Source organism: Lampetra fluviatilis, chromosome 61 (assembly GCF_964198595.1).
Source record: "Lampetra fluviatilis chromosome 61, kcLamFluv1.1, whole genome shotgun sequence".
In the NCBI taxonomy this organism is placed as follows: Eukaryota; Metazoa; Chordata; class Hyperoartia; order Petromyzontiformes; family Petromyzontidae; genus Lampetra; species Lampetra fluviatilis.
In genome coordinates, this window is record NC_136335.1 from 6,839,577 (window position 1) to 6,865,321 (window position 25,745).

General features: G+C 53.7%; 1 protein-coding gene across 1 annotated transcript in view; it reads right to left on the reverse strand.

Annotated features, from left to right (window-relative positions):
- Positions 1 to 17,876, reverse strand: part of LOC144951209 (ral guanine nucleotide dissociation stimulator-like 1) — a 35,912-nt gene extending 18,036 nt beyond the window's left edge. Inside the window, 2 exon segments of the mRNA XM_078881358.1 lie at positions 16,599 to 16,701; positions 17,562 to 17,876. Coding sequence (XP_078737484.1) covers positions 16,599 to 16,613 — 15 coding nt within the window. The 5' untranslated portion in view covers positions 16,614 to 16,701; positions 17,562 to 17,876.
- Between the last annotated feature and the right edge of the window lie 7,869 nt (positions 17,877 to 25,745).

Here is a 25,745-nt window from a genome sequence, read left to right on the forward strand (position 1 = left end):
AACTGCAGAACGTGAAGAACCAGCGGCATCTACAGGAGATTATACAACGATTAAAGCCATTCCCCGTGTGTAGTGTACATGCCGTACAACATGTTTGGAATTGCCAGCAGTAAATTTGGACTTGCGAACTTGTTCCCTTACGAATTAACCTTTGGAACTCGTTCATAAGTCGAGGAGTCCCTCTAACTCAGAGCTGCGGAGGCAGCAGATCACTGGCAGAGATGTCGTGAAACTCCCCTCTCCCGTGGGCGTCCAGCCGGAGCCGCACCCCGGCTCAATAGAAGGCAATGCAGCAAAGTGCGGACTACCACGAGCCATCACTTCCGTGCAAGATGCCTCCCTCAAGATGCTACGGTTTCCTCCCACGCCCGTAAACAACTCGTCAAGCAGCATCGAAAAGCATCCTGATAGAGGGGACAGCAGAGCTCGGGCAATCGTTGGTTGCGGCAGGCACCCTCGCTGCCTGGCTGGCCGCTTTGCGGTTCCATGGTTACCCCGTGGATTGCGAGCGAAGCAATCCACGGGAACGACGGCGGGCGTCGTAGGCAAAGAGACATCGACATCTCTGCTCCGAGAGAGCCGTGTGCGCTGTACACCGCTCAGCTGTACACCGCTCAGCTGTACACCGCTCAGCTGTACACCGCTCAGCTGTACACCGCTCAGCTGTACACCGCTCAGCTGTACACCGCTCAGCTGTACACCGCTCAGCTGTACACCGCTCAGCTGTACACCGCTCAGCTGTACACCGCTCAGCTGTACACCGCTCAGCTGTACACCGCTCAGCTGTACACCGCGCAGCTGTACACCGCTCAGCTGTACACCGCGCAGCTGTACACCGCGCAGCGAAGGCTTCGCGAAACGAAAGTTGGCCGTCAGCGACGAGGCACTTTGCCTCCCCCGTGGGCGGCTGGCGAACCTCCCCGCGTGATCGCGAGGGGCTCCATCATCCAGTAGGCGCAGGAGCCTCGTGGAAACCGAGCGGGGAGGAGAGGGGAAGGAAGGGGAGGGAAGGGCGGCCCCCGTTTGTGTCGAGCGGGAAGGGGGGGGGAAGCGAGGAAGCATCGGGGGAGGAAATGGCTCGTCGCCTCCCTCACGCCGAGTCGTTCGCTGCGCGGGGGGGAGAGGGGGGGAGGGGGGGGAGTTCAAAAACCCGCCCCCCCCCCATTGTTTCAACCTGCGGGGGCACCGCGAGATAGAATCGAGTAGATGCCCTCTCCATCGCGAGTGCAACTCGGTGACCTTCACACCGCACGACTTCCCGTCCCGCGTGGACGCACTGCGGAAACAAAAACACTGATCGGACTTACGCTGCCGAGAAAAAAATTAGAAGCCATATCTAACAAGAGAGGGGTGGGTCCATGCCTCTACAACATCTGGCAGTTCACAAGCATTGCCCCAAGCAAGCCCGAGTCCGCTGATAAGACTGAAGAATGTCGAAACCGCTCTCAAGAATTCTCCTCGCGTTGAACCAACGCTGCAGAACATGATGCGCTCCCAGTAGAAGGAAAGGCCACGTTGCTGATGGGATGTGTAAAAGACGTAGTAATGTCCGCTTGTTCATAATGACAAGGAAACTGATCTTGTGGTGTGTGTCTGTGTGTGTGTCGTTGTCCGTCATCTCAGTCAGTCGACCCGTGGCACCTGCTGGGTCTGCCCCGTGACCTCCTGCCAGCGGGCGTTCGACACTTCACGTGGCCTCAAGGTGCACATGGCCTGGCACAAGCGTCGTGGTGACGTCACCGCCACTTAGTGGCGAATGGCGGTTGTTGTTGTTGTCGTCATTGTCTGGAGACCAGGGCAGCCTTCGCAGGTGCAGCTCGCTGAACGGCGCTTGTCCGTTCAGGCGATACGGGGGGCGGGGCGGGGGGTCACATTAGACATGCGCTCTGGCACAATCTGGTGACCACTAAAAACACCTTCCCACCCCCCCCCCCGTCAGCAACGCCCGAACCCCTCGACGGGATCGCCTCGTCTCGCGGCTACGACGCTCCGCCAAGCCACTCTGCAGACCACCTCCGCCGAGGGAGGCGCGCGGCAAACCCCGTTTGCCGCCTTTGAAAACGAGAAGAAAAAAAGTTGACGAAATAAATGAAATCACTCGAGGGAGGCCGCTTTTTTTACTCGCTCGCTTGAAACGAGGCGACGATGCTGATCTTGGCGTGGAAAAACCCGGCCGCCGCTTTCTGTCACTTTTGGCAAAAGTCCGCCCCGTGTGTCCCTGTGGCAACCGAGGGCAAAAGCAGTGCACTGTACAGCGGGGGGGTAAAGCACTCGCAGCAGATGCGGCGCGCGGGGTACACGGTGTGCCGCACTACTGGTGAACGACGGCCGAACATTCGTAATCGCCCCGCAGAGTTATTGCTTTGCGTTGGACGAAACGCTGCTGACGACATTAACGCGGCTCTCCCAGACGGGATGTCGCCGCTGATGGGATGTGTAAAATTGCTCTTTGTCCCGAGGGGCAGAGTACAGTAGGTCGTGCTGTGCAGATGGACGAGCACATTTGCACAGTACTGATGAGTGGTGGTGCTGGGCTATTTGGGGGGGCATGGGGAGACATTTCCAGGGGGCTCCCTGCCCCCCCCCCTACTAACGATTTATACACTCCTCGGGAGCGTGCGTGTGCACGTGCGTGTGCACGTGCGTGTTCACGTGCGTGTTCACGTGTGTGTTCATGTGTGTGCATGCGAGCGGTAGTGTAGCGGTTAGCGCTACGAAACCGGTGACCCAAGTTCGATTTCCGCTCACGGCCAACAACACCAGTGACGATTATCTTAACTGGTCCCGGGCCTCCCCTAGGTCGACTCAGCATCAAATGAGTACCTGGTGCGATGTGTAAAAACATCGCCACTGGGCGGACAAAGGCTGCAGGGCGTGGTGTTGGCCACCCACCCCCTCGTGTGCCGTGCCGGACTTCATAGGTGCTCGCTCACAGCACTTGCCCCTACAGTTTGTTAAGGCTACACGGGGATCTTTGTGTGCGTGTGTGCGGTGGTGTCACGGTTAGCGCACTTCGCCCGAGTTCACTTCCCGCTCGCGGCCGGTAACGGCAGCGAACAATTGAACCGGTCCTGGGGCCTTCCCCTAGGTCGGCTCAGCCTTCACACGTGCGTGCCAGCTGCAGTTGTGTAAACATCGGCACCGGGGAGAGACGCGGCGGCTCCCACATGTGCCAGCCTTGGACAGCGCTTGCAACCGAAGGGCAACCGGAGTCCCGTCGAAGGCCATGCGGGTTGATCGTTGTCTTTGTTGACACTCCGCACAATGACGAGCGGCGACGCCTCCGTCGATTATCCACTCTCCTGACGCTGCCGCACGCGCGCCCGTCGACGTCCCCGCGCCCCCCGATCGCTGCCCTCTGTCCCCCTGGCAGCGGCGCGGCTCGGTGCAGGCGGTGACCCAAACTCACGGATCCCTCCGCAGCGGCATGGACACCAAAACCCCGAGCGTGACAAGACACCCGATGCTCCCGCGGGCATTTGCCGACGGCTCAAACGCGCCACGGAGCTGCTCCGCCAGGCACTGAGCTCGTCGGGGCTTTTAGTCGAAGCCAAATTCGGGTTGGCGAAGCGGCTCTCTCCCGGCGGCGGCGGAGCGGAGCGAGGGGGACGGAGCGGAACGCGGGTCGCAGAGACGACGCCGCGTGACCGCCAGCCGGTCAAAAAACTAAAACTAACGCCGGAGAACGCAGAAGGCACCGGGTCCACAAACTTTTTGGCACCAGGAAACCGGTTTCGTGGAAGACAATTTTTTCACGGACGGACGGGGGGGGGAGTTCATCATTGGGTCATTCCCCCTTTTCAAAGAAGCTCTCCAGCGACGTTTGTTTAGTACTCATGTTGGCCAGGGGTCAACTCGTGGGCTCACAAACACTGCGACTGCTGAGACGAGTGCGCAGTGCGGGAGAGAGGCGCGGACGGAAGTGGTCAATAATAAAGTAATGGGGGCGGGCCACGCGCGGACTAAAGTAAGTGTCGGATCGTGACTTCTCATAAGGAGCGCGCAGCCCAGATCCCTGGCGTGCGCAGTTGACACAGTGGGGCTCGCGCTCCTACGAGAATCTCATGCCGCCGCTGATCTGACAGGAGGCGGAGCTCAGCCTGGAGGCGAGCGATGGGGAGCGGCTGTCAACACAGACGATGAAGCTTCGTCTGTCAACACAGACGATGAAGCTTCATCAGATGATGAAGCTTCATCACCTGTCAACACAGACAATGAAGCTTCATCATCTGTCAACACAGATGATGAAGCTTCATCACCTGTCAACACAGACAATGAAGCTTCATCATCTGTCAACACAGATGATGAAGCTTCATCACCTGTCAACACAGACAATGAAGCTTCATCATCTGTCAACACAGATGATGAAGCTGCATCACCTGTCAACACAGACAATGAAGCTTCATCATCTGTCAACACAGATGATGAAGCTGCATCACCTGTCAACACAGACGATGAAGCTTCATCATCTGTCAAAGCTGGTGATGAAGCTTCATCATCTGTCAACACAGACGATGAAGCTTCATCATCTGATGAAGCTTCATCATCTGTCAACACAGACAATGAAGCTTCATCATCTGATGAAGCTTCATCATCTGTCAACACAGACGATGAAGCTTCATCATCTGTCAACACAGACGATGAAGCTTCATCATCTGTCAACACAGACGAGGAGGCGTCGCTCGCTCGCCCACCGCTCACATCTTGCTGCTGAGCGGCCCGGTGCCTCACAGGCCACGGAGCGGTCCACAGCCCGGGGGTTGTGGACCGCTGGCTTCAGGGACGCCAGGGGAAGGAACGGAGACAGAAGAAGGTGGTGGGTTGAGGGGCGCGGAGACGATTCGCGCAAAAAGGAGGAAGACGGTGGAGTGGGAACAGCGGAGAAGAAGGGGGGCAAGGAGGAGGAGAGGATACAAAGGAGTGGGGGGCATCGGGGGGCTCGAGGCGATCCTGGCGGGGTACAGATTGTGAGGGGAGGCCGTGGACAAGTGTGGGCTGGGGGTGAATGAAGGACGCAGCGCTCCCCGCCCCCCCCCAGCAACCTCGCGTCGGCTCGGACTTTACCAGCGTACAAACATTGTTTTCACAACCCACTCCGCCCGCGAAGGCAGCGATGTTTTTTTATTCTCCCCGCAGTCGATTTATGTTTTTCTTTGGGGAGGGAGGGAGGGAGGCTGGGAGGGGGGGTTTGTTTGTGTTGAGAACGCAGCTCTCTCGGGGTGACCGCGTTGCTGCCGAGCAGGGGGCGGGGGGGAAGAGAGACAGATTTGTCCCAAGATGGAATTATTAAAATAGACGTTTGGCTTAAATGTCCTAGCAATGCGCACATTTACTAAAACCAAGCACCACCCGGTCCCCACCCCTCCGCCCGGGCCAGCAGTCGTATTACAAATTATAGTGCTGCGTCACACAGCCAGACTGTGTACGGTGGGGTACAATGTGGGTAATCCCAACTCTCTCCAGGTGTGTGGCCGGCAAGGACGAGACGGGGGTAGGCCACGCACATCCGCCAGAGGTGTTCCCTTCAAGTGGAGGCACCAAACATTGTGACTCAAAGCGTTCGTGACGGCAGGAATTCACACTCTTTGGGTCTTTCGGTAACAACGACAAAACTAAAAGTTTTTTGTTATTTTTGCTATTTTCTTTGAACCTATCTACGTGACTTTACCGAAAGACCCAAAGAATGTGGAGGCACCTTCTGCGCCAACGGCAGTGGCACGAACAGGCAATTGCAGGGCTGCACCTTTGCCTCTTTCGCAATGCATCTGAAGCGGAGGTGGGGGGGGGGATCTTCCGGAGCGATGATTGTCAACCTGGGGAACCCCGCGGTGATGTGGATCTATGGGACGCGTCGTGGGATATTCATCTGCGGGTCAAAAAAAAAAAATCGATCTTAAAGCCGGTCGACCCATGGCACCTGGGTCTGTCCCGTGACCTCCTGCCAGCGAGCCCTCGGCACTTCACGTGGCCTCAAGGTGCTCCTCACCTGGAATAGGCACCGTGGTGACGTCACTGCCACTGGTGGCTGTTGTTGATGTGGGGAGCGGTGGTGCAGCGGTTAGCGCTACGCTGCGCTACGAACCCGGCGACCCGAGTTTGATTCCCGCCCACGCCCAACACCAGTCACGAATATCTGAAGCGGCCACGGGCCTCCACTAGGTCGACTCAGCCTCAAATGAGTACCTGGTGCGATGTGTAAACATCGCCAGTGGGGAGACAAAGGCGGCCGGGCGTGGTGCAGGCCACCCACCCCCTCGTGTGCCGTGCCGGCCTTCATAGCTGCTCGCACACAGCACTTGCCCCAACAGTCTGTTCAGGCTATACCAGGGTCTTTGTAATTGTCATCACACCGAACAAACGCGTTCCGTGTCAACAGCACTGTGTGCAGCCTTAATAAGGATGATTATTTCATAGTTGACGTTTCAGGTGTCTGGCCTTCTTCACGGCACGCAAGTGCTCCGAAGGACGCACCAGCAACCTTTTACGATTATACTTTTAAGATGAGAGTAGTCACACTGCACATTGTGATTATTGAAGGGTTTGTTACTCAAACGTCACAATTCGTGAACCTGGAGCACCCAGAGAAAACTCTATCCCACACAGATTGGAACTATTTAACTAATTTGTATTTTACCAGGTAAGGCCCACTGAGCTATATCGCTCTTTTTCAGAAGTGACCTGCCCACAAATCGATAGCTCAATCAAGTGGCTCATCACGTGGGAATGTATCGCTGCCAAATGCTCCCAATGCATATTTCTGAATTGTGGAGGGAAAAACCAGAGAACCATGACAAATATCCACGTGACCACGGGGAGAGAGACACGCAAACTCCAAATATACAGCAGCAGCAGGCGTCAGGATCGGGGTCGGGGTCGAACCCACGACCTCCTGTATACCAGGCGAGGTAGTTAACATCTCCTAGCCACCGTGATGATGATGAGAGAGAGACACGCAAACTCCAAATATACAGCAGCAGGCGTCATCAGGGTCGGGGTCGAACCCACGACCTCCTGTAGTCCAGGCGAGGGGGTTAACATCTCCTAGCCACCCTGGCGCCCCTGCACCACTTCTTGCCGATCGAGGGTTACGGGGCTCCTCCTCGACGCCCAGCGCTGCTGCGTGTGCAGGCCACGTGCGTCGTGGCCGCCTCCAAGTCGCCGCTGGGTTTTCTGCTGCCCGAATGCGCACCGAGGCCTCGCATCTCATCTCCCGTCTTTGCAAGCCCCGCCAAGAGCCGGGAATGGAATTTCGACGTTCCGATGGCGGCGGGGGGGGGGGGGGGCAAGTCGATCCGTAGGACAACCGCCCAATAGACAAGGTGGCGTTTGTGGGATTTAGTATTTTTTGTTCACGGGTGAGCTCTTCCCAGCGCGATCTTCCGCATGGAAACTTGCGCTCCGGTTGGCGTTGGGTGGTGGCCTTGGAGCCTGAGAAATTGACGGCTGGAAACTTGACACTGCAATTCAACCCAGGTCAGCGGACCTCAGCGGTGAATACAGTAACACAGCCATCACTCTTACACAAAGACAGAGATCCCCCACCCCCCTCGCTACCCGCAAAGCCTTAACAGACTGTCGGGGCAAGCGTCGTTAGCGAGCGCCTATGAAGGCCGCCACAGCGCAGCTATGAAGGAGCGGGTGGGCCAGCACTCGCTCCTGGCCCCCTTCGTCTTCGCAGGTGACGATGTTTTTCCACTGCGCCAGGTACTCGTTTAAGGCCGAGTCGACCTAGGGGATGGCCCAGAACCGGCTCAAACAATTCGCCGTCACCGTTATTGGTCAACGAGCGGTATTCAAACTCGGGTCGCCACCCTCGTAGCACAGCGCGCTAACCACTGCGCCACCTCTCGCTCACACGCATGCGCACACACGCACGCACACACACACGCACACGCACACACACACACGCACACACGCACACACACACGCACGCATGCGCACGCACGCACGCGCACGCATGCACACGCACGCACGCACACGCACACGCACGCACGCGCACAGAAACGCATTCTCTCCAACAAAACAACGCAAGGTGTAGAGTTACTAGCTCCCCCATTCACCTTCACGCCGTCATTGTGACGCCCGTAACCCGAAACCCATCACCACCAACATCTCGCGTACGTGTGGGTCACGCCAGAACTCGTCACGAGGGAGGGGGGGCGACCGCCGCGGAGTGACGGGAGCAGCATTGGCTCACGTGCGATGGTGGCCACGGTTGGGGCGGCCTTCATCCAGCAGAGGATAGACAATGGCTGACGATGAGGACAAAACGCGCGTTGCCGATGCCACCCGACCCACACCCAACCTGCCCTCAACGACGCAACGGCACGTTCCGGCCAGCAATGTCAATCCAAAGAGTGGCATCCAAAACAGGGCCCGACCAATCACGCCGAGGGGAAGGTGTTGCGTTGTGACCTTGAGCAAAGTGGCTGACGCCAACCCTTCGATCGCCTTTCCACGGCCCAGTCCACATTCGCGTCCAAGCCGTTCCTACAGCGCAGGGCGACCGTCACGGGCGCCGGTGCCCGCCGCCACGTTGCTCAGACGCCGCAGGCCACGGCAGCGTCCCGGTAGGGGGCGGCGTTGCCACCGTGCGCAATCCCAATTGAGCGATGTCGCGATTTTTTTTGTGTCGCTGTCAAAGCCGCCAACCGTGACGCCGGGCGCGCGGCGGCCTCCTCTCCTTGTGCTCGGCACAGGCCGAGGGGGGCAGCCCCCTGCAACCTCGCGGCTCGCGACGCTGCGAGCCGAAGCGCTTTCCGCCTGAGAGGGAGCTCGTTCTACGATAGCCAGCGTGGGGGGGGGGCCCAACGCACGCCTTTGACCCCGCCGCACGCGACCTCCCCGATCGACGGCGACGCCGGGCGGATGGAGTCGACCCGGCGAGCGTCGGACCGCCACGGGGCCCAGTGGCGCCGGCCGTCACGGCGTCACCACGCCGGCGTCCCACGCGTAACGACGACGACGATCGGACGGCCCTTCGTCAAATCCGCCGCTGGGTGAAGGTCTCCCCGCAAATGCCGTGTCGGCCTTCTCCTCCACGGTTTTAATTGCGGCAGATTTAAGGACGTCACTTGAGATTTGCCACCCACTCAATTGCTGCCCGTTCAGAAGCGGGGTGGATCCCGTCCACGCTCCTCACTGAAAGGAGTGAACACAGCGGGGTGTTTACGATGCGGCCAATGGCTGTGTCGGTTGTGGGGAGGGGGGGTGGTGGGGGAGGTTGTTCGAAACCTGCCCGTCGTTTCAAATGCTCCACGCGGTACTGACCAGGGCGGGCCACATGCCTCGCAATCCGCGGACCTCCGATACACGAAGCGCCGGACGTGCTGGCGGACGGCCCTTGCCATCGCTCACCCGAGAGGCCTCGTCGTTGCGTTTTGGCGATTGAAAGTAATGGATACGCCATTCATAATGTACGACACTGGACAATGGAGCCATCGGTCAGCGAGCGCGGCCAGTCAGGTAGCGCCTATTTTAACAGGCCGGCACGGCTCCCGCAAGGTCGGCGTGGTGCGGCCGGCACGGCTCCCGCAAGGTCGGCGTGGTGCGGCCGGCACGGCTGTTGGCGTGGTGTGGCCGGGACACCGCCCGGCCGCCTTCGCCTCCCCCGGTGCCGATGTTTCCACACCGCACCGGGGAGTCATTTCTGAAGGCCGAGTCGACCTGGGGAGCGGTTTGGATGTCACTCGCACCACTGATGCTCGAGCCCCGGCCGGGAATGGAATGTGGGTCGCCGAGTTCGTGGCGCGCTGCACTAACAACTGCGCCACAAACTCGTCATGCGCACACATCCACGGAGCAGACGTCGGCTGTTGGGGAAAGTGCTGTTAGCGAGTGCCTATTAAGGCCGGCGCGACTCGCAAGGTCAGGGTGGTGTGAACCACGCCCGGCCACCTTTGTCTCTCTGATGTTTACACACACTGCACCAGTTACTTATTTTAAGGCTGAGTCGACCTAGGGGAGGCCCGCGACCGGTTCAGATATTCACCGCCGATGACAGCCGTGATCTGGAATCGAACTCGTGCTAACCACTGCACCACCGCTCCCATCGACAACAGCCGCGGCGGCCTCCATTCGACACCGGGCGGCGGTGACGTCACCACAGGGCTTGTACCAGGCTACGTGCACTTTGAGGCTCCGATCAAAAACCAAGACCGTTGGGGCAAGTGCTGTTGGCGATCGCCTGCGAAGGCGGCCACAGCATCAGATTGGGGGTGGGTGGCGTGCGCCACGCCCCAAAGTCGTTGTGAACGTCGCTCCTCCGCCCTCCGTTGTCGCTGGAGGGCGACTGCCTCCAACTGCCCAGTAGCAGCAGCAGCGTCCTTCACGAGCCTCCTCCTCCACAGAGGCCGATCTGGATCAGGTTCACATCCTCTTGTACCACATCGGCCCATTTTCTTCTCTAGCCAGCGCCGTGCCCGTTTAGCCCCCTCTATGCAGCCAAACAGAAGCTGCTTGGGCATGCGGTGACTGGACATGCGGGCTGCGTGACCCGGCCACAACTGCCGGAGGGGCTCACTGATGGGACTGCGTCCAGGATGCAAATGTTCCACAAAGACAAAGATCCCCCCCCCCGTGTAACCTGTAACAGACTGTAGGGGCAAGTGCTGTTAACGAGCACCTACGAAGGCCGGAACGGCACACGAGGGGGTGGGTGGCCAGCACCACGGCCGACCGTCTTTGTCTCCCCAGTGGCGATGTTTACACACCAAGTCCTCATTGGAGGCTGAGTCGACCTAGGGGAGGTCCAGGACTGGTTCAGATAATTGTCACCGGTGTTGGCCGTGAGCGGGAATCGAACTCGGGTCGCCGGGTTCGTAGCGCTAACTGGCTACACCACCGCTCCCCATCACACACACACGCACGAAGGTGCTCACATACAACACAAACTAATTATATACAACACAAACTAATTATACACACACAAACTAATTATACACACACAAACGAGAGTTACATATATAGACCAAACTATCTCTAGGGCAGTACATGGCGCAACAGGGCGAAATATACAGTGCATGTAAATCACAGGACACACCAACACAATGAACAATGCAGCGGGCTGACCACACATCCGAACGGGCCCCTTGAGGAATACAAGGGCCTTGGCACTCGTGAACAGACAGTACCCTGGCGAGAAATGTGTTTCCCCAGTGTCTGCATACGAAAGCGGAAGTTGAACATTTGTCCCCAATTGTATCCCTGGCGACGATGATGATAACGATGATTTCAATCACCGTCACCGTCATCGTCAAACTGGAGTGAAGCGTCGACGTTTGCTTGCCAGCATCAACCATCCCTCCAACTCCAGCCCCGATAGCACCCCTTCTATGGGATCGCTCTGTCTGTCTCCGAGTCGTCCTCTCTCTCTCTCTCTCTGAGTCGTCCTCTCTCTCTCCGAGTCGTCCTCTCTCGACACGCGACCCAGATCCAGGAGAACCGCCGGCAAACGGAGCGACGGGGTCGTCCAGAACAAACACCGCCTTATTCGAGACCCCAGACACCCCAGACACCGTGGCACATCCTTGGCTTTGAAGCATCATCAGAACATCAGCGCCGGGCTGATGCCGCGTCTCCTTCGTGAAGGGAACATGGAAAGACAAAAGCTGAGGCGGTGCGATTGTGGCTGCTGCTGCTGCCCTCCCACTTAGCTCTCTCTCTGAGTCGTCCTCTCTCTCTCTCTGAGTCATCCTTTCTCTCTCTCTCTGAGTCATCCTTTCTCTCTCTCTCCGAGTCGTCCCCTCTCTCTCTCTCTCCGAGTCGTCCCCTCTCTCTCTCTCTCTGAGTCGTCCTCTCTCTCTCTGAGTCGTCCTCTCTCTCTCTCTGAGTCGTCCTCTCTCTCTCTCTGAGTCGTCCTCTCTCTCTCTTTCCGAGTCGTCCTCTCTCTGAGTCGTCCTCTCTCTCCGAGTCGTCCACTCTCTCTCTGAGTCGTCCTCTCTCTCTCTGAGTCGTCCTCACTCTAAGTCGTCCCCTCTCTCTCTCTAAGTCGTCCCCTCTCTCTCTAAGTCGTCACCTCTCTCTCCGAGTCGTCCACTCTCTCTCTCCCCCTCTCTGAGTCGTCGTCTCTCCACGAGAGCGAGCAGCGGACACTGGGCGGTGGTGGCGGTGCAGTGTAACTCGTTGACATTATTATGAGAGCCATGTTTACTCTCAAAGTCAAAATTCAAAGCCACTCGCTACTTAACCCAGCAATGTTTGCGGTACTTTCTGTCGGCGGTCCGAAGCTTGTGATGGAAATTCTTCATTCCTACGGCAGGGTCCAGTCTGCCCATCCCAACAACCGTCATGATGTTTTTTAACTGTTAAATATCAAAAAGTCGCGTCGTCCCGCACAGCTCCTTGAGTCAATTCCGTGCTGGGTGAGGGCATCACCACGCTGTGTTGGCCGTCGGGGTGGACACGACCAGGCGTCGCCACGCCGGCTCAGGCGAGTCGACCGCCCCGACGTTGGTCAGCCCAACCCGTGTCGCCAAGTGGACCGCGCGGTGCGCCCAACTGCTGCCCCACCACTCCCCCCCTCATTATATAAGAAACAGCTGGCAAGTGAAGATTGTTTGTGCGGTGCCCCAAGGCCCTAGCAATGCAGATGACAGCTGCACAGCTGCCCATGATGAACAATATCTCCATCTGTAATCGCGTTCGGTCAAGGGGGCCCCGTGGCAAAAAGTTACCATCCAGCTAAAATGTTGACTCACCGTGTGCACAACGGGTCCAGACAGACCCATAGATTTAGATAGAGACCCACATGCAGACCCTCACACAGAGACCCGTAGGATCACGGACTCACGTAGAGTTCCACGGACTTAGAGAGTCGCGCAGATACCCACAGACAGAGACCCACACACGCACACCAACATACATAGCTGGAGACCCATAGACCTATATAGAGACCCACAGACTTAACAGAGACCTATATATAGACTAGCGGAGACTCTTCGGCTTACAAATAGTCCAATAGAGACCTACGCGTGCCCAAGTGTGACGTGCGCAGCCCCTTCATCAATCCGCTGCTGGATCAGGGCCTCCCTGCGGGAAGCGCCAGGTGGGTTTGACCGTACTTCACCACCCTGGTCAGCGCGGATCGGCAAAGGCGGGAGGCGCAAGTTCTGTACCCACAATGTTGGATTTGCGCTGCCCACTGGCGACGCGTTCATAATTAATCGCAAACGAACTGGAATCCCACCCACTAACTTACGCCCCGAGGAAAATCTCCAATTCCCTAAATCGGTGCGAATCTCATCGCACGGCGGCACACGCGGATTACGTTAACCCCGTGCGGACGTCCTGTACAGTCCAGGAGCTACCCTTCATCTTCAAAAAAGGGCCCTTAAATGTTGAGTTAGTTCACCCGTAATGCTGGGACATTTCTGACGGTGCCACCGTGCTCTTCCACGACCCTTGCGAGCAGCAACCCCTCGGGTTGATGTGAATTTCTCAAGTGGTGCTGCGGTTTTATTTAATTTTTTTCCGACGGAGGGTTATTGTTGAGGAACCACAAAACGGCCACCCACAGAGAGCGGACGCGTCAATAGCGCACGCAGCCTGGGAGCCATCTGCATCCTTCGCCGCTGATCATCTCGAACAAACAACTTTGACCTGTATTCTTGGTTCTTTCGGTAAAGTCACGTAGAAGGGAAATAATAAAACAATAAAAAACAATACAATTATCACGACGTTTCGATTGCAACACAAGCAATCATAATCAGGTGTGAAAGCCACAGCAAGAAAATGTGGGAAAAAAATTCTTGCTGTGAAAATGTTTTTCTTGCTGTGGTTTTCCCACCTGATGATGATTGCTTTGTGTTGCAATCGAAACGTCGTGAGAATTTGTATTATGTTTCATTTTTATCATTTTATTATTTCCCCTCTACGTGACTTTACCGAAAGAACCAAGAATATGAATCCCTGCAGTCACGAAAGCTTTAAATCGAAATTCGAGTTGTACTCGTTAAGAGTGTAACATTGTCTCGCGAATTGAGCGAGGTTATTTATTATTTCAAGAGCTTGGGGATGAGAGATGACGACGACAATGATGATGGGCGAAGGGAATTCCCAAGTGCAGCAGTGGCGACGGAAAAAGCGTAAAGAGAAGTGAGGTCACCTGCAGTGTGGCGAGTGGACGAGTGTGTGGGGAGGCGAGTGAGGTGAGCGTGTGAGAATGTGTGCGAGTGGCTGCGTGAGTGAGTGGGTGAGTGTTTTTGGCGAGTGACAGGGAGGGAGGGTGGGCGAGTGCGTGAGTTTGTCGTTGATGTGACCTGCAATATGACCGAGATGAACATGTCTGGTGGGCCGAGCCCTCATACATTCACGTGAACGGTTTCGATGGCAGTAGGAGCGGTGGTATACAGATACGCGATATACAAATCCAAAACGACAAAAAAATATTTAAAGCACACACGTAAACTCACAGCAGGGACGAGCGGTACAACGGTGGCCGGCACAAAGCACGATAAACCCACTCACCCGAGCTCGAAACCTGGTCACGGCTAACATCGATGGCAAGTGAGATCTCAACTGATCCTGCACAAACCCTTGTCAGCAATCAGCACTGACCGCATGGGTCAAGTAGAGGCTGTTTATTATGATTACATTATGAGACTTGCATACTCGCACAGAGACCCACTGACTAACATAGACTCGCAGAGACCCATTGACTCAAGTATAGACTCATAAACTCACATAGACCCATATACAGCACCCACACAGAGACCCATAGACTCACATAGAGATCTACAGACTCACAGAGACCTCCTAATACTTTCCTAGAAACCCCATAGGCTTAGAGACCCATACACTGTACTTGCATCGGGACCCAGTGACATATAGAGGCCGACCGATGTACAGAAAACCTGCGATTTCACCAACCGGCACGGATCAGCGTGGTGAAGTATGGTCAGACAACCCTCACGACCGGGACAAAGCTTCAGGCCTCCAATGCAGCAGTGGACTGAGCAGAGGGCCGTAGACGATTATTTCCATCATCAGCCATGGTCATTCCACTGCTGCATGAAGGACTTCTCAAGCCCCCTCACGATTCTGCGATGCGATTGATCCACCCAGCAGCACCTGCCACGTGAAGCCATCTCATGGCTCCATCTCCTCGACGGACGTGCTCTTTGCCGATTATGACACGAAAAAATCAACACATTCGTCAATAGCACCGTGGTCTTAAAAAGGATAAATATATACGAACGTACGAATGACTGGCGCAATGGCGCTTATTCAATGGCGGAGCCAGGATTTTCAGGTAGGGGGGCAACCCCTCCAGCAATGAACAATGATAGAGGAGTTGTTAGTGAGTAAGGACTTGTCACTTGCTTTCCATTCGACGCGTGTGCGGCGATAATGCAGCCATCGATCTAGGGTCGAATTCGAACCGCGTTGTGTGATCGGCATCGCGCTCGCTGAAGGTGTTGATGCCTTCAGGGAAGTCGTGTCCTGTACACGCAACTGCGCACAATTCTGTGAGTCACTTATAACCGCTTTGCCGTTACATATTGCCAATTATGGACTCAGACTGTTGTCCTATCATCTCATAGAGTCCCTGGCACATAATAATATGCTACACAGTGGCAGTGGGGGTTTGCAAAATGCCGATTTATTACTAATAAACCCCAATGATCCGATCGAAATCCCTAATTTCGATCGGATCATTGGGGGGGGCACGTGCCACCCCTACCCCCACTGGCTCCGCCAGTGCACTTATTCATAGCACATAGGAAAACAGCGAGGCCAGAGAAAGCCGGAGTGCATAACGAGAGTTGGAGACTGCACCATTGGGACCTGGTGAGAATTATATTTTTAGACTCGCAAAAAGACCCACAGACTCACAAAGAGACCCAGACACACACAGAGGCCCACAGAATGATATACAGGCCCATAGAATGACATAGTGACCCATAGATTAACATAGAGAACCATAGACCCACATAGAGACCCACTGACTCACACAGAGACCCATAGACTCATATATAGACCCATAGCCTCACACAGAGACCCATAGACTCACACAGAGACCCATAGACTCACACAGAGACCCACATACTCACACAGAGACCCATAGACTCACACAGAGACCCATAGACTCACACAGAGACCCATAGACTCACACAGAGACCCACATACTCACACAGAGACCCATAGACTCACACAAAGACCCATAGACTCACACAGAGACCCATAGACTCACACAGAGACCCATAGACTCACACAGAGGCCCATACTCACACAGAAACCCATAGACTCACACAGAGACCCATAGACTCACACAGAGACCCATAGACTCACACAGAGACCCATAGACTCACACAGAGACCCATAGACTCACACAGAGACCCATAGAATGACACAGAGACCCATAGACTCACACAGAGACCCATAGAATGACACAGAGACCCATAGACTCACACAGAGACCTATAGACTCACACAGGGACCCATACACTCACAAAGAGACCCATAGACTCACACAGAGACCCATAGACTGACAGGGACCCACAGAATGACGCAGAGACCTGTCTGAAAAGGACAAATATAATCGGCGACGTTTCGGCCAATGGCCCTTTATCAGTGCTGTTGTAGTTAATTATCTCTTACCTTTACTCCCATCATCGTCGGGGATGGAGGTTTCAGTCTCCTTACATTTCAGCTCAGCCACTTCCAGGACGCGTAGACGAAACGGTGTGTACAGTACAACTAACTACACACGCACACAGAAACACAGAGATACAGCTCCCCCATACAGACAACACAGGCGGTTAGGGCAAGTGCTGTTAGCGAGCACCTATTAAGGCCACTGCAGGACACGTGATGTTGTTGGCAGTGGTGGTAGCTGATGTCTTCAATAATAGCGCGCCCGGCCGCCTTTGTCTCCCCAGTTATCACGGTGACCAAGTCTGATTATATCCGCCCTCGCCACTGAGGCTCACCGTGGTTTTGTAGCGCGAGTGTGCTAACCACTGCGCCACCGCTCCCCCACCACAAACACTATGAACACACAACCCACACATCATACACAATGTGCATTTATACCGGAGAAATCCGATGAGCAGTGAAGCTCTTTGTCGTCGCTTTTAAACGACTGGGGAGCACGTGCTGCTCAATGCCGAGAGCCCCGGCCCAGACAGCCGCCACCGAAGATAGCCGAATACAAGTGGCGCTAACCACTGCGCCACCGCTCCCTCCCCTCACCACCACCACCACCACTCAACGCAAAGCTCCCCCGTGTAGCCTCAGACTTGTCAGGGCCAAGTGCTGTTAGCACACAAACACACGAGGCTGGGCGGCGATGGGCGATGGGTGGCCACCAACCACGCCCGCTCGCTCCGCCCCGGACCGCCTTTGTCTCCCCAGCGGAGATATTCACCTCATGCCCTAACCCGGGTAGCTCGTTTGCGGCCGAGTCGACCTAGGGGAGGCCCCGGCAGGACCGGTTCGGATAATCGATTCGGATAATCGTCACTAACTCGGTTCAGGCGGGGTCGTGGCGCTAACCACTACGCCACCGCTCCCCCCCGCCACCACAATCAACAATCAGAGAGACAAACAACAACAACTCACCACATCACGGCGTCGGCAGCGATCTGCGAGCTCCCATCATCAATAGCGACGACGCCTGCCGCTTGTTTATCATGGGAGAGGCACGGGTCCACTACAGTGCACCATCACACGCGTGTGTACACAGCGCGTCGTTATACATCACCACCATCACCACCACCATCGTCGTGGGCGGCGTGATGTCGTTAACGTAGTTGTCGATCTCCGCGCGCAAGGTGACACTTGTTGTTGCGTTGTGGGTGGCCGCCTGTCGCGCTTGGCGCCTGCGTGAGACCGTGTGGACATGGAGCGCCCGACGAGGATATCATCAATTGGTGACACGGCGAGGGAGCATAAATTATGTTAATATCTGAGGCCCATATATGGAGTTATTGGGCGTGGCTTTGTCCATATAAGGAACACCGGATAACGTGACGTAATCAATCCGTGACAGCAGGGATCATAAATTATGTTAAAGTTTGACGCCCATATATAGAAGCATTGGGCGTGGCTTTGACCATATAAGGAACACCGGATAACGTGATATAATGAGTCCGTGACAGAGCGAGAGCTCATAAATTATGTTAATATCTGAGGCCCATATATGGAATCTTTGGGCGTAGCTTTGACCATATAAGGAGCACCGGATAACGTGATACAATGAATCCGTGACAGAGCGAGAGCTCATAAATTATGTTAATACTTGAGGCCCATATATGGAGTTTTAGGCGTGGCTTTGACCATATTAGGAATACTGGAAATGGGATTTCGACCGATTTCTTAACGATACGAAGACCAAACCCCACTTCCCCCAAAGTGCCCGAGGAGTGATCGAGGCTGTTTCATTCCTGTCCCATGATCTCTTGATCAGAAAGAGACATTGCTGGAATCAAAACTAAATCCCATATTAGGCCCGAACGTTGACACCGATTCGGCTTTCCAAGCATTAACATAATATATATTTATAAACATAACATGTATCATTAACGTCTTGACTTAAAGCTTTCGTGGCTGCAGGAATTCATATTTTTGGGGTCTTTTGGCAAAGTCACGTAGATAGGTTGACCTATCTACGTGGCTTTGTTGACCTATGGGGCCGTCCATAAATGACGTCACGCACCTGGGGGGGGGGTCAGACATTTGTGACGATGTGTGATGAGGGGGGGGGGGGTGAGAAATGTGACGTCACATCAAAATGCGCAACTTTAAATAAATATAGAATTGTTATAACACTAATTGTTATAACAACACTCCTACAACATCAAAGTGCAGCGCCACATTAAATACGCACTACAATGACAATAGTACTGGTAAGAACCTCCTGATTACACCAGCCCACAGGGGATTATTGTGTCCGTCCGTCCGTCGTGCATCCAAAATGGGAGGGGTGTGGCTGGGTGGAGAAGGGAGGGTGAGAAGGGGCTGGGTGGGGAGGGTGGGTAGGGGAAGGGCTGGGTGGGGAGGGTGGGGAGGGGCTGGGTGGGGAGGGTGGGGCTGGGTGGGGGGTGGGAGGGGTGGGGCTGGGTGGGGAGTGGCTGGTCACCCCGTGGTGCCCTTATAAAACTCAACGTTTAACCTACTCACGCCGGCTCGTGCCCGCCCTCACAGTCGGCCATATTTGCAGAATATAACACGCCGCCGTTGACCCTGGCCATTGACCGAGCAACCCAACGTTCCTACCAGCTCCCTCCGCAGGAATGTGTTTTAAAGCGATTTGAAGCATGTGGTTCGTCAGTAGAGGAATTCCCTGTATCGCGTTCCAGCGCCCTCTATGGGCAACAGTCAACGTGTTCGAGTTGGCTTTTTAGACGTTCACCGTTTATCGAAAGTAAAGAGTCGCTTTTTATACTTTGCAATGATAGTGTCCTTAAAGAGCCGCTGGTTACCGACCCCTCAGCATGGGGAATGGCGTTAAAAGTTGTATAATCTCCTATATACGTAGATGCAACTGGTTATTCACATTCTGCAGACGTAGATGCCACTGGTCTGCAGATGTAGATGGCGCTGGTTCTTCATGTTCTGCAGATGTAGATGCCACTGGCTCTTTACATTGTGCAGATGTAGATGCCACTGGTCTGCAGATGTAGATGCCACTGCTTCTTTACATTGTGCAAATGTAGATACCACTGGTTCTTCATGTTCTGCAGACGTAGATGGCAATGGCTGTTCACGTTCTACAGATGTAGATGGCGCTGGTTCTTCATGTTCTGCAGATGTAGATGCCACTGGTTGTTCACGTTCTGCAGATGTAGATGCCACTGGTTCTTCACGTTCTACAGATGTAGATGTCACTGGTTCTTCACGTTCTGCAGATGTAGATGCCACTGGTTCTTCACGTTCTGCAGATGTAGATGCCACTGGGTCTTCACGTTCTGTAGATGTAGATGCCACTGGGTCTTCGCGTTTTACAGATGTAGATGCCACTGGTTCTTCACGTTCTGTAGATGTAGATGCCACTGGGTCTTCGCGTTTTACAGATGTAGATGCCACTGGTTCTTCACGTTCTGTAGATGTAGATGCCACTGGGTCTTCGCGTTTTACAGATGTAGATGCCACTGGTTCTTCACGTTCTGTAGATGTAGATGCCACTGGGTCTTCACGTTCTGTAGATGTAGATGCCACTGGGTCTTCGCGTTTTACAGATGTAGATGCCACTGGTTCTTCACGTTCTGTAGATGTAGATGTCACTGGTTCTTCACGTTCTGCAGATGTAGATGCCACTGGTTCTTCACGTTCTGCAGATGTAGATGCCACTGGGTCTTCACGTTCTGCAGATGTAGATGCCACTGGGTCTTCACGTTCTGCAGATGTAGATGCCACTGGTTCTTCACATTCTGCAGATATAGATGCCACTGGTTCTTCACATTCTGCAATTATTGTGTCCTTAAATAGCCGCATGCGGCTCGGGAGCCACCGGTTGCCGAACCCCTGGGCATGACGCACGGAGTGGAACAACAGCAGTGGGTTCATCTTCTTGGTTCTTTCGGTAAAGTCACGTAGAAGGGAAATAATAAAATAATACAAATAAAACATAATAAAATAATTCTCACGACGTTTCGGCCACAACGCAAGCAGCCGTCCTCAGGTGAAGAACAAGTCTGTCGGGAAGACAGCGTCTGAATGACAAAGCTGACGACCACTCAGATATCAAACAGCGCTTCCATATTGCCGCGTTGGCCAGCCAGCAGAGGTCGCTGTAGAGCTAAGAGAGAAGAGTTGTATATATATCCCGTTCACGTCAGCATCCCTGATGACCCACACGGTTTAGCCCGCATTCTTGTACAAGGGAATTGAGTTGTCAGCTCTATGCGGCGTACAGCCGTGTCAACACGGGCACAATTTTTGTGTTGGTCAATTTGTTTGTGTTTCTCCCTTGTGATGGGACTTTGTGGGATGAACGTTGAGATTTGTAAGGGCAAGTGGTGACCCATACGGTTTGAATTGGTCTGTAATAAGGCAGGGGGCCGTTTATAAATGACGTCACGCACCTGGGGAGGGGGGGGGGATCAGACATTTGTGACGATGTGTGACGAGGGGGGGGTTGAAAAATGTGACGTCACATCAAAATGCGCAACTTTAAATAAATGTAGACAACACGTTCTACTTAATTAAATATACTTTTTAATAAATGTTTTCTCCTACAACATCAGAGTGCAGCGCCACATTAAATACGCACTACAATGACAATAGTTTAAAGCGATTTGAAGCATGTTTTATATTTTTTGGGGGGGGGGGGGGCAGAGCTTTGTGACGTCAAATTTGAGGGGCGGGGGGTCAGACTTTTTGTGACGCCGTGTGACTAGGGGGGGGGGGGGGGGTCAAAAATCGTCCAAAATCGCGTGATGTCATTTATGGACGGCCACAATCTACGTGACTTTATAGAAAGACCCAAATAATATTAACATCATGTACACTCATTAACATAATATATTCTTGGTGAAAATGTGTTTTGAATTGTGGCTTATTGGTGGTCTTAGCCCCGTCACCAATGACTCACATCGAGAGAGACCCACGGACTGACACGTAGACTCCTAGTGCGAGAGATGCACGTGTAGAAACCGGTTACATTCACACCAAAGCCCTAATTATAATATATATTGTGGGGGGGGGGTCCCCCCCCCCCCCCCCCCAATATTCAGATATGCTCAAAATGTCGTCGTCCCCCACATATATTATTTTAAAAATATATAATTGCTATGCTATGTAAATAAAAACAACAATTTGCTAAACCTTGGTCACAATATCTGGACTTGTCTTCATATAAATCAATGCATAGATTTATGTTTATATGATTGTGGTTATGGTTGTACTGTATTAATCCCTAATCTCTGCCACTACATACAATGAAACAAGAAATGGTAAAAAAAAGTAAAAACAGAGCAATGTAATACAATACACTATTAGACATTATTGTAAAACATAAATAAAAAGTCCATCCCATGTGTTTGTGAATTTTTTAAAGATTTTTTCAAATGTAGATATTTTCCTGGGTTGGAACCCCCAGACCCCCTGGAAGATTTGGTCCCCCCCAATGTTGACTCCATGGCTACGGCCTTGCTGCACATAGACACCCGTAGACTTGTTTAGACATCCATAGGCACAGACACAGAGGCCCATAGACGTAAGAAATACACAGACAAATATCCCCCGTACAGCCTTAACAGACTGTTGGGGCAAGTGCTGTTTGCGAACACCTATGAAGGCCGACACGGCACACAAAGGGGTGGGTAGCCATCACCACGCCCGGCCGCCTTTGTCTCCCTAGTGGAGATGTTTACACATCGCACCAGGTACGCATTTGTGGTTGAGTCGACCTAGGGGCGGCCAAGCACTGCTGCAGATAATCGTCACTGGTGTTGGATGGCCGTGAGCTGGAATCGAACTCGGATCGGCGGGTTCGTAGCGCAGCGCGCTAAACGAAAACGCACCCATAGACCTCCATACAGACATGAGACTTCCATAGACTGCATAGAGACCCACATATAGACTTACGCGACCCTCATACTACATTGCAACATATAGACATAAATAGAGACAAACAGACTTAACACAGAGACCCATAGACTAACACAGAGAGCCATAGACTAACACAGAGAGTCATAGACTAACACAGAGACCCATAGACTAACACAGAGACCCATAGACTAACACAGAGACCCATAGACTAACACAGAGACCCATAGACTAACACAGAGACCCATAGACTTAACAGAGACCCATAGACTAACACAGAGAGCCATAGACTTAACAGAGACCCATAGACTAATACAGAGACCCATAGACTTAACAGAGACCCATAGACTAACACAGAGACCCATAGACTTAACAGAGACCCATAGACTAACACAGAGAGCCATAGACTTAACAGAGACCCATAGACTAACACAGAGACCCATAGACTTAACAGAGACCCATAGACTAACACAGAGAGCCATAGACTTAACAGAGACCCATAGACTAACACAGAGACCCATAGACTTAACAGAGACCCATAGACTAACACAGAGACCCATAGACTTAACAGAGACCCATAGACTAACACAGAGACCCATAGACTTAACAGAGACCCATAGACTAACACAGAGACCCATAGACTTAACAGAGACCCATAGACTAACACAGAGAGCCATAGACTTAACAGAGACCCATAGACTAACACAGAGAGCCATAGACTTAACAGAGACCCATAGACTAACACAGAGACCCATAGACTTAACAGAGACCCATAGACTAACACAGAGAGCCATAGACTTAACAGAGACCCATAGACTAACACAGAGACCCATAGACTTAACAGAGACCCATAGACTAACACAGAGAGCCATGGACTTAACAGAGACCCATAGACTAACACAGAGACCCATAGACTCACACAGAGACCCATAGACTCACACAGAGACCCATAGACAAGCAGAGACCTGCAATGACTACACACAACACACCCCAGTTTATTGGCATCCCATTGCCATTCCACCGCTGAATGACACCACCCCCAACACCACGTCCGCTACGTCGGATGTTTGACCATACTTCCCCGCGCTGGTCAGTGCGGTATAGGTGAAGGGTGTCAGGCGCGCGGGAGGGGATGGGAGGAGACTTTCACTCGCCACTGATGTTAGACGTGAAGTCACGTGGCCGTCGTGTTCGTAGCAGCAGCGCGCTAACCTCTGCCCCACCGCTCCACCCCAGGCAGTAGATGAATGTCGTGCAATCGAGATGCCGTGTATCGTACTCGTTGGTTCGTTCGGTAAAGTCACGTAGGTAGTAAAGTAATCGATCACGACGTTTCGATCGCAACACAAGCACAGCAAGAACACATTGCTGTGGTTGTCCCACCTGATGACGGTTGCTTGTGTTGTGATCGAAACGTCGTGATCGATTACTTTACTACCTACGTGACTTTACCGAATGAACCAGTCACAAAAACTTCAAGTCAAGATTCAATGCCGCGTATTGTATTGTGATATACATGTGATGCTGTTCACGTCTGATTCGATGATGACGATGATGACGCCAGTATTTTTCGTTGAGTCAGTGTTGAAAAGGTGGATCATTGATGATGATGATGATTTAAAGGGTGACGATATTGCTGTTGGGGATTGAATCGATGATGAATACCTAATGATGATGACATCAGGTGCAATTAATAATGATGATTACTATTAGTGTGTGATGATGATGATGATGACGACGGTTATCGTGACATCATCATGATCGTAGTAAAAATCAGTGTCGCCTGATGATGATGAGGATCATGATGGTGTGAATGACGTCCCCACCCTGTCACCCCCCCCATCCCCCTCGCAGGAGATGGAGGGGGGGGACTGTGGGAAGAGGAGGCTGCGAGCGCTTGACCCCAGTGCCGGGTGAACCCCCAATGAGGGCAGTTTAACCCCCGCGACGAGGTCAGGAGTGGGGTCAGCCCTATCCCAGCGCCTCCCCATAATATGTCACTTACACATGGATGCGTGCGTCCTTAGACACGCACGCGCGTGCATTAGACACGCACGCGCGTAACAGACGGTGCGTTCAGGTGTACACATCTTAGCCTTGTGTCAAGCCACTGCTTGGTGAAGGACTCCCCGCACCTCGTGCCCGTGGTGTCGCCTGTTTGACCATACTTCACCTCGCTGGTCGGTGCTGGCAAGTAAAAGTTGGCGGAGCGGTGCCGGACCAATTCAGAGATCCATACTCTTTGGTTCTGTCGGTAAAGTCACGTGGGTAGAAAATAAAATGAATTAAATCAAGACGTTTCGGACGCTTGTGTTGCGCCCGAAACATCGTGATCTAATTTATGGATCCCTGCAGTAACGAAAACTTCAAATCTAGATTAGTTCATCGCTGATGTGGCCTCGTATCGAACTCAGGTTTGCGAGTTCGTTGCGCAGTGCCAGCCCACAGACGCACTGCCACACACCCATGCGCTCACCGACTACACACGCACGCATACAAATACAAAGATGCCCCGGGTAGCCTTAACAGATTGTTGGCGCAAGTGCGCTGAGCGAGCACTTATGAACGTGGGCACGGCACACGATGAGGTGGGTGGCCAGCAACCACGCGCGGCCGCCTTTGTCTCCCTAGTGGCGATGTTTACACACCGCACCATGTACTCATTTGGGGGCTGAGTCGACCTAGGGGAGGCCCAGGACCGGTTCAGATAATCGTCACTGTGGGTGTTGGCCTTGAGCAAATAATCGAACCCGGTTCGCCGGGTTCGTAGCGCAGCGCTAACCGCTACACTACCGCTCCCCACAAATGACGCAGATACACATACTGACACGTGTGTGCATTCACGCATGAGCAAGCGTACACGCATCACGCACACGCATGATTACTCGTGCGGACGCAAACATCCTACGATCGACAAATATCCCCCGGGCCACGTCCCGCTGACTGCAAACGAGGTGGTTGCGTGGCGCCACAATGCTCGGCCGCCTTTGTCTCTCCGGTGTTCGATATTCGCCACACCACGCAGTGTTCTTCTTTGAACTCTGAGTCGAACCGATGGGACGCTCGGTTCGCGCGCAAATATTCGCAGCGAGCTGGAATCGAACTCGGGTGGCCGGGGGGTTTTGTCGCGCAGTGCGCTCACCACCGCGCCACCGCTCTGTAAGCGCACACGTGGTGTGGGTTTCATGTACGCGTGAAGAACGCAGTGTATGCATGCGCACACTGCTGCCTATATGCACATTAAGACAAAGTTCC